Raw genomic sequence first — 10,486 nt, 5'->3', positions numbered from 1 at the left:
GTCGGAGCCTTGAAAGAGGTCGGCAACCTCCAATTTGGAAGTACTTGCGCGATCTAGAAGTGTTGGGCAAGATCTGGAAGTGTTGGACGATTATTACTGTCGAGTAGTAACTATTTGGGAAGATAGTTACTACTTGGACAGTGGCAATTATTGTTACTGTTAAAATTAAGATTTTTTATTCCAAAGCTTGAATTTTTTGTGTTTTGTATTTGTTTTATGATTTTTTTGACATGTTCATGCATAAAAAGGCAGAAGATTTATACAAGTTGCGTTGTTTTTGGGTGTTGTTGCACAGTGGGAATTACCAATGTCCTATAGTGACAATTATTGCCACTGTCCCACATTGCTGGGCGCCAGTGGCAATTCTCCAGACGTTAAAAAAAAAGGTTAGGAGCATTGGGCTCCTTGCCCAACACATTTTTTCAGGTGATTTCTTTAAAGGGAACTGCATTGGGAATTGTTTTTTGATAGTGGACCTTAAAAAAAGCATATATTTTTTTATAATGGACTTAAAAAAAAAACCATTATCTTTTTCTATAATGGATTTCAATTTTTAATTTTTTTTTAAGATTAAACTAAAAGATATATAAATAAGAGCAAATTACAATTTAGTACCTCAACTTTCATTTTGTATCCAAATAGTACCTATGTTAGTTTTTCTGTCAATAAGGGTGTTATCTGCTGATGTGACAAATATATTTTTGTCTTTTCACCACATGTAAAAAAATATTAATATTTTAAAACTTTTTTGAATAATAAAAAAAAAAAACTCTATCTTCTTCCTCCCTTCCCTTCCCTCCCTTCCCCTACCTGAGCACCCTCAACCCAAAAACCATCATCTCTATCTTTTTCCCAGCCCAGGACCAGCCCTTCCCCGCCTCCACCCCTCCCATCCCCCCTCACCCAAGCCTAACCCACCTCCTCCGCCACCCAACCCCCATTCCCCTCACGCATGGCCTCATTGACAGTGTCGGCAGCAGGGAAGCTTCGGGCCTGGTTGTGGGCACACGAGGCTAGGCGCGGGTGGTTGAGCTTGCGGTGAGGCTAGTTGGTAGCGGAGCTGAGGTCGGCGCTGGTGGAGCTGGAGCTGGTGATGGAGGCTTGTGCGGTGTTGTTGAGCCTGGTGGAGGCTCGGGTGGCTGCGCACGACACGACCGGCGGCAAAGCTAGCTTGCTGGTCGAAGCTGAGTGGAAGACGTAAGTCCTCGTCTGTATCATGGTTCACGAACACAGCCTTAGCGTGCGCCGACCCAGAGGGGGAGTAGGCGTGGTACGGTTGCACAACGCTGTTTTGATTAGAGAGACCTAAAAGTTAGAATTGGGCAAAATGATTTTCTCCTTTCATTGAATTGAATATAAATATATTACAATAGTCATATAATAAGGAATGTATGAAAGTCAACTATACTAATAGCTAATTACAGTTAGTATACAATTAATAGCTAAACAGAGTAACTGGAATCATACCCTATTTCTCAAGCGTAAAAATAATAAAATATCTATCTTAATAGTTTATGTAGATGATATGATTGTGACATGAGATAATTTAGAGGAGGTGAGTAATCTGAAAAAATATGTTGCTACCGAGTTTGAGATGAAAGATTTGGGAGCATTGAAATACTTCCTTAGGATTGAAGTGGCTAGATTCAAACATGAGATATTTTTGTCACAAAGAAAGTATGTTCTTGATTTATTGAAAGAGACGAGTAATCTTGCTTGCAAACCTACAAATACGCCAATCAAGCTGAAAGTTTAATTAGGTGGTCTATTCACTCAATTAACTTGATTAATTTCACTTTCAGTGATCGGACCCCAATTTTTGGTTTATGTGATCACTCACGAACTAGTCAACCAAACACAACTCAGACAGTCCAGTAACAAAAATATGAAACTCCACATTGACTTTTAAAAACCAAAAATCACTTCAGTAAAACAACACAAATCAAACACACCAAGGATCAAGTGATATCCTATACACTCAGAGGATCCATCACAGTAGGCATCCCAGTGTTATCCACAACTACAGTGGTGTGTGATTGGCTAGACAATTAAATAAGGCATATATCAATTTCCAGCAAATAGCTACAGTACCGATTTGTGTTTAAATGTTGAGTGAATCAGTAATCATAACAACACAAACAAGGAAGACAAATGCACACAAGATGTTCACCCAGAAAAACCACAAAGGGTAAAAACTGGGGGTCTATCCAGCTGACCAGGCAATCCACTAAATCAGAAGTTCAATACAAAAGAGGGCACTCAGCACACAAGCTCAATCACTAAGTCCTAGACTAAGTGGCAGCTATCTTACCCCTTTGTGCAACTTCCATTAGCAAGGCAATCGGTCATTCATGAAGAAGGCAGCTCCACTCCAAGCTCATCAACCCATGGCACCAATTCGCACTAAGCTCAGTGGTTTCATCAATGCATGAACATGATATGCAAATGTAGGATTCACAAACAAAGATCAACCTTCTCAAGCTATCGGCATGAAAAGATCAATATTGAATCCTTCAACTTAAATCTAAAATAAATGTGTTTGAAGAATGTATGAAGACATTTAAGCACTCAAACCCATATAGGATTTTAGATTTAACAAAAACAAGTTCAGAAAATCTCTTTGTGATTTTTCAAGAATTAAAGACCATTTTCTGAAAATAATGAAGATGAGCACTTCACATGGAAAAATACTCAGACGTGAAACCCCAAGAATACACGCTAAAAATTGCTCATCAACTCGCCGAAAAGATCTGAACAGCCAGCCCACTTATGCCCGTACACACCCACGCAAAAATCATGTTCGCCCAAGCCACGTGGAAGCCAATCAATGGCTGTCCACAAGAGACGGATGAGGGGCATATTCTCTATGTCCTAGAGGGGTATCCTAGTATTACTAAGGATAGGAATAAGGAGCTGTAAAAAGGAATTTTTACTTTAAAAATCAGAAATGAGGAAGATGATGAATAGTGCTGATGTGTGAAGGTGTGTGCGTGAATGGCAAAGATGCAATCAGATCTGATTGCTACAGTAGGGGAATCAAGCCATGTGCAATGCACATGCATGTTTAGTAAAAAACAGAACATGGGCTTTCAATGAATTGGGCTTAAAAAGCAAAACCCGAAATGGACCCACTGTAGTGACTGTGACTTAAATATCAACCACTGTACGTGAAAAACATTGTTCTTTATGATCAGTGAATGACTAGTCAAATAGACAAAAATCTGTTAATTTCATGAAATGAATGAAGTGCAGTATACCTTGTGTCTTTGTTCATTCTTGACTTCTTCAATGCATCAGAACTTGTCCTAAATCTAGCCTAGAGCTTGTGAGTGATTAAATACAAATTAATACAATTGTTTTGACAAGGAAAATAGCCAACATAACAAATCCTAGAAACTAACACAAGCATAATCATAAGTTGTTTGAGTGCTTGGATTCAGCTCCTACAGATAAAGGGAGATATCAGAGACTTGTAGGTAGGTTGATCTACTTAGCACATACACGACCTGATATTGCTTATGTTGTTAATATTCTCAGTCAGTTTATGCATGCTCCTCTTAAAGTCCATATGGAAAGGTGTTGATCGGATTTTACAGTATTTCAAGTGTTCTCTAGGCAAATGGATTCTTTTCTCCAAGCACGGTCATCTTGATATAAGTGGCTATACGGATGCAGATTGAGGAGGCTCTGCTGATGATAAGAGGTCTACCTCTGGGTACTTTACTTTTGTGGGAGGTAATCTTGTTACTTGGAGGAGCAAGAAACAACAAGTTGTGTCAAGGTCAAGTGCAGAAGCAAAATACAAGGGTATGGCTAATAACGTTAGTGAATTGTTGTGGCTGAGGTTTTTACTCCGTGATTTAGGGTTTAGTCCAAGGAATCCTATGAAACTTTTGTGTAATAACAAGTCAACTATTGCAATTGCTCACAATCCTGTCCAACATGATCGAACCAAACATATTGAGATTGATAGATTTTTTATTAAAGAGAAGTTAGAAGCTGGGATTGTCAGTTTTCCCTTTGTGAAGTCTAAAGATCAGTTGGTAGATTTTCTCACCAAAGCTGTGGCTAGTAGAGTATTCCTTGATTCACTTGTCAAGTTGAGCATGTGTGATATCTATGCATCAACTTGAGAAGGAGTGTTAAAGTGAGTCCGTATTAGTTTGGGTTTTGTAATTAAGTTTGATTTATTTGTTATTCTTTCCATTATAAACTATGGCCCAATAGGGTTAGTATTGTATCCTTATAAATACCTCACTGTGAGAGAAGAATAATATTAGAAATTATTCCCCAAAACTCACGTGTACTTTGGCACCGAAATCTCCCCCTCATCTTCTAGACACGGAATAGCTGAACTTGATTCAATCATCGCCCTCTCACCTACTAACCAAAACTTATCTTCTTCTGTACTCCTAATCTCCCTCTGAAGAGGAGAAGTAGATACTTCCCTTGAGAAATAAGACTCTTGCTCAAAAAATTCAACATCTATAGACACATACATCTTGCCAGAACGAGGATGAAAACACTTATATCCTTTTTGAGAGGAAGAATATCCTAAAAAGACACACTTAAGAACACGTGGATCTAATTAATTTGTCCTTGTGGAGAGAGTGAACATGTACATAACTCACACAACCAAATACTTTAGGAGACAAATGAAGTAAGGCAGGGATGAAGTGAAATTTTGCCAACATTTTTACTAGTGTTTGGTAATCACGACTAGGCATGCAGTTAATGAGGAAGGCAACAGTCATGACAGTATAAGCCCAAAAATGTTTGGGAACCTGCATAGTAAAGCATAACGAATGAGCCACCTCTAGGAGATGATGGTTCTTATGCTTTGCTATACCGTGTTGTTGTGAGGTATAGACAGTAGTGGTTTGGTGGATAATGTCATGTTGCTGGAAGAACTCAGTAAGAGAATGATTCAAGAATTCACGACCATTATCAGAATGAAAATTTTGAATATGAGCATGAAACTGTGTACTTATTAGTTGATAAATTTAGGGATAATAGAAGTAACTTCACTCTTTGATTTCATCAAATAAATTCAGCATACTCTTGTACGATCATCAATAAAGGATACAAAATATCTATGACCGGAAAAAGTGGGGGTAGAGAAAGGCAGTGGCAGATCTAGAAATTAAGTATTATGGGGGCAAGATTAAGAGCTCAAGAATATTTATTTTGGGTAGGAAATTTTTTTTCAATATTAATGAATAAGAACTTCATTCATAGAAAATAATACAATATTACAAATCATAATTATCCACGACGAGTTTTCATACTTTGAAAACGCAACATTATAGCCTCATTATCAATACTATCAAATACTTTTTTTTCAATGTACACAATCAAACTATCATTCATCCAATAATCTCCAATTTTGTTACGAAGTGGATTTTTCACAATCTTCATAGCTGAGAATGCTCTCTCCACTGAAGCAGTCGCAACTGGTAAAATCAAAGCCAATGTCAAAAGCAAGTACACTAATGAGTATGACTTGTCTCTCCCTGTCTCCACCATTTTTTTTGCTAGATTACCAATTCCTTTCACATGAGAAAATTCACCACTCATTCGCATGTCAGTAATATAAGTCCCAAGTTGATCTTCAAGTACCAAAAGCTCTTTGTTAGAAAAATCATTCGGATACAATTGAGCAAGACGAAGTAACTTTTGCTTGTCAAAAGCAGAGAAAGAATCATCCGGACTCAAATATGCCAAAAAAATAAGCAACTCTGTGTTTACCTCATTGAAACGATTATTTAATTCTTGAAGTTGCATATCAATGATGGTATAAAGGAGCTCAAAACGATATGGTGAAAGTTGGTAATTTCTTGCATTCCACGTCGTGATCTTCCTTGAGGAACAAATGCATCATCTATATTGGGAACATAAATATCATGCTTCACACAAAAAGAAGAAACTTTATCAAGCAAAGTATCCCATTCATGATCCCTCATTACTTGCAATTGTTTCTTGCATCCATTGACTAAGATCATAGCATGCACAATATCTTGATCTTTCTTTTATAATGCGTTTGACAAATCATTTGTGATTCCTAATATAGTTTTCATCACAAATAGACAAAAAACAAAATTGAAAGAGTGCATAGACTCCATCAAAAGATTTGCCTCACTTTTTTGATCAACACTTAATCCATCCTTAACAATATCTTCAAGCACACTAGTTATAGGAGAGAACATAGAAATCACACTTAGCAAGGTAACATAATGTGAACCCCAACATATATCACCGGGACGTTTGACACTAGTTTCTTGATTTAAACCTTGCCCTGTTAGAATCTCATCATTTTGAATAGCTTCCATAACTTCAAGTTGTTATTTCTCTCTAAATGAATCACGACGCTTGCATGAAGCCCCAACAACATTAACCACTCTACTTACCAAGACAAAGAAAGTGGCAATTTGAATATGATTCTTTGCCACGGCTACAAGAGCTAGTTGAAGTTGATGTGCAAAACAATGAACATAAAAGGCACATGGATTTTCATTCAAGATAAGAGTTTTAAGACCATTAAACTCACCTTGTATATTACTAGCTCCGTCATATCCTTGTCCTCGCAGCCTGGATATACTCAATCCATGTTTAGAGAATAATATATCAACAGCCTCTTTTAATGAAAGTGCAGTTGCACTAGTAACATGTTGAATGCCCATAAACCTTTCAATTACTTGGCCTTTTTTGTCCACATATCGAAACACAACTGCCATTTGCTCCTTTATTGACACATCACGTGATTCGTCAACCATAAGAGAAAATAATGCATCTCCAATATCACTAATGATAACATTAATGACTTCAGTTGCAGTTGCATTTACAATCTCTTTATGAATATCATGTGCGGTTAATTGTAGATTCCTGGGAGCATTCTCCAACACAACCGCCTTAACACTCTCATTATGATCAGCAATAAATTACAAGAGCTCAAGAAAATTTCCCCTATTTCTTGAAGTTCTTGTTTCATCATGGCCATGGAAAGGAAGACCTTGTCGCAATAAAAATCGAATGCAATCAAGTGTTGCAGTCAATTACTTGCGATAGTCAGTACGAGACTTAGATGAGTGCTTCATGATAACTGATTCAATATGTTGCTTTTGATTCATGAGAGCTTGACAATCCAAAAAAGCAATATTGTGATCACTACCCGGGCTTCCAACATGAACTTGCAGTCTATCTTTTTTCTTCCAATTAGAAAAACCTTCACCAGTAAAGGCATCCGCACCCACTTGTTCTAACTTTGATTTAAAGAGATAGCAACAAAGACAAAATGCAGCATCTTTAGATATACTATACTCCAACCAAGTAGGATACTCATTAAACCAAAGAGGGCTAAAACGTTGTGCATACCCTCCAAACATTAATTGTAGAAATGTATGATTTCTAGGTTGACACGGACCCTTTTGTAGATAAGCTCTTTGAACTTGATCTCGAATATTAGGATCATAATTCGACATTGGAGGTCGAAGTCCAGGGTCTGCAGGAAGGTTCGCCAAAATTGTATCTAGCTCATTTTCAACTTCAAGACTATGATTTGGTGTCGGAGAAGATGACGAACTCTCACCTAATTTTCTTTTAAAATACCTCTCCATGATTGCTTCTGTTTGAAATTTAAATTAACAATTAATTCAATAACAACCCCAATTATCAATTACCTCAATAACAACCCTAAATCCCTAATTAACCTAAATATCCAATTAACAAAACTAATCCAATAGCCCCAAATTATCCAATTAACAAAACTAACTCATAAACCCAACAGCCCCAAATTACCCAATTAACAAATTACCCAACAGCCCCAAATTACCCAAATTAACAATTACCTCAATAACAATCCTAAATCCCTAATTAACCCAAATACCCAAACAAAACTAACCCAATAGCCCCAATTCCCAAATTATCCAATTAACAAAGTTAACCCATAAATCCAACAACCCCAAATTACCCAATTAACAAAACTAACCCATAAACCTAATACCTAGCAACCCATATAACAATTAACAATACTAACAAAATAAATAAAAGTTAAAAAACAACTAAGTTACTAACCCAGCAGACAGCAGGGGCGGATGCGATGTGAGGCTTGCGACTTGCAAAGTTGCGAGCAGAGGCGACGACCGACGAGTGAGGGATTACGCCAGCAAGGGCGACGGCCGACGGAGCAGTAGGCAAGGGGCGCGCAGGCTGCGCAACCTTCAGTATTCACGTCTGGGTGAGGGTGAGTCTCTTGACTCTTTTGTTTGTGTAAATGTGTAAATGTGTAATTGTGCATTTGTGTTATGTGCAGGGGTTTTGGTCTGTGCGTAGCAGTGTAAAGGCATGGGTTCAAGTTGTTTAGTTTGTTTAATTTACTTTCCAAAAAGACGTTGTTTTGGCAAGTTTTGAATTAAAAAAAAGCTGATGCATCTCACGTGCTACAAGCCTACAAACTCAGCCCTTCTTCTTCCTCTGTTTTGTTGTTCAGACTGGTCTGCTGCGTCCGCACCTCTGGTTCTTCCTATTCTTACCCCTGCCAGCCATGGCTGCCACCAAGAGTTTTGGTTCATTCATAGGGGCAAGAATTTTTATCAAGCCAAGCATTTCTGGGTTTATGGGGTCAAGTGACCCCATTGACCCCACTGTAAATCCGCCCGTGGAGAAAAGACCCCATACATCAGTATGCACACGAGAAAATGGAATGACACTTTTATTAAAACTTGGTTTAAACGACACACGATGACTTTTTTCATAAATGTAGTGTTCACATCTGAGACTAGAAATAGAAATAGAAATTTTGGCAAATAACTTAGGAAATAAACGTTCTAAGTAGAGAAAAGAAGGGTGTCCTAAAAGACAGTGCCATAAAAAAATCTTGTTTCGATATGGATCTCCTACTACTTATAAACCATGACTAGGCAAAATTGTGTACTGCCCTACCCCCTCCAAGTAGTGTAGACCCCCCTCTTTACCAGTTATAATTGTTATCTTCGTGAAACGGTCCTGGAAAACATAGTGAGTTGATAAAGATAAAATAGAACAGTTCAAACTTTTTGTAATTTGACTGATAGAAAGAAGACTATTAGAAAGTTTAGGAACATGTAAAACAGAAGATAAAGATAGAGTAGAAAAAAGAGAAAAGGAACCAGCCCCATTAACTGGAATGTGAGTTCCATCAGCAATCTGAACAGAATTATGAGGTGGCCAAGTAAGAGAGACAAACCGAGACGAGTCACTAGCCATATGATCAGTATCCCCTGAATCAATTATCCATGGTTTATTAGAAGAAATGACAGTCATCCCAAGATTACCTCAACCGGAAGAAACCTGAAAAACTTGAGAGGCCAAAGACTGTGGTGTGTCTATGGAGGCTGAGTTAACATGAGAAAACCTTTTACCTCTACGTTTAGCCTGTTTCAATTTGAACTATTTCGGATAACCCACAATCTTCCAGCAAGTTTCTTTTTCATGGTTCTTGCTATTATAATGAGAACAACGTCTCTCAAAAGAGATTGGAGAAGCCTGAGGAATAGTGGGAACGATGGCTGGTCGAGATGGAGATTTTATAACTACTAATGCAGAAGCCTCTGGACTACCTTCAGCAGCTATGGTAACTTGGCGTTGAGCCTCCCCACGTACCATAACATATCTTTCATCAAGATCAGGGAGATGAATCGTTGTCAGAACACAACCGTAGACTTGATCAAGGTTGTGATCAAGACCAGCAAGGAACATATAGACATGCTCTTTAGAAATATGCTTCTTCAATTTGGCAAAATCAGATGAATTCTCTAAATCATTCGGACGACGGAAGTCGAGCTTCATAAATATAGCATTCAACTCAGTGTAAAAGGTGGTTAAGGGTCTGCCATCTTGGCGCATTTGGAAGGATTTCTTCATCAATTCATAGACTTGGGAGGCATCATGATATGTCTTCTTGACTGTATCCCAAACATCCTTAGTAGTCTCACAATGAATAAAATTCAACATGAGGTTAGGATTCATAGAATTAATGAGCCATGACTTCACTAGTGCATTCTCGGCCATCCATTTGACATGTTTGGGATCTTCTGCTGGTGGTGCATTCTTAGTCCTAAAGATGTAGCCGTATTTTTCACGAGCAGCAATATACATCTCAAGAACTTTGGACCAGAGACGGTAATTAGCGCCATCAAGTTTTACCCCGATTGAAAAAGTGGTATCTTGCTGAATGTTCGTCATGGTAACAGATGTCTCGGCAGCAAGACGATTGAAATTTTCTGATTTTTCACCATGGTAGCAATGGAAATTAAGGTTTATAGGAATAGGAATTTGCAACAATCCTAGGGTTAGGGTAGAGATAGAGTGTACAGAGTAACACAACCTTTTTGATTGTGGACTAGGGGTAGAGATGCAGCAGCAGACTAAGGGAAGAACCTTAGATGTGGTTGCTAAGATTAGAATTAGGGTTTTTTTTTTTTTTTCTGCTAAACAGAGGATCAGTTTTTTT

The 10,486-nt window shown here is 38.0% G+C and overlaps 1 protein-coding gene and 1 pseudogene across 1 annotated transcript; both read right to left on the bottom strand.

Annotated features, from left to right (window-relative positions):
- Positions 1-5,265: 5,265 nt before the first annotated feature.
- On the bottom strand, positions 5,266-7,613 carry LOC147280520 (uncharacterized; annotated as a pseudogene).
- Positions 7,614-9,423: 1,810 nt separating this feature from the next.
- Positions 9,424-10,218, bottom strand: LOC147280519 (uncharacterized). The gene has a single exon (XM_086252220.1). The coding sequence runs from the start codon at positions 10,216-10,218 to the stop codon at positions 9,424-9,426; it is 795 nt and encodes a 264-aa protein (XP_086108346.1).
- Between the last annotated feature and the right edge of the window lie 268 nt (positions 10,219-10,486).

This window comes from Dryas octopetala, chromosome 7, assembly GCF_963921425.1.
Source record: "Dryas octopetala chromosome 7, drDryOcto1.1, whole genome shotgun sequence".
NCBI lineage: Eukaryota > Viridiplantae > Streptophyta > Magnoliopsida > Rosales > Rosaceae > Dryas > Dryas octopetala.
The sequence above is the reverse complement of the archived record's forward strand: the minus strand, read 5'-3'. Positions and strand labels throughout refer to the sequence as shown.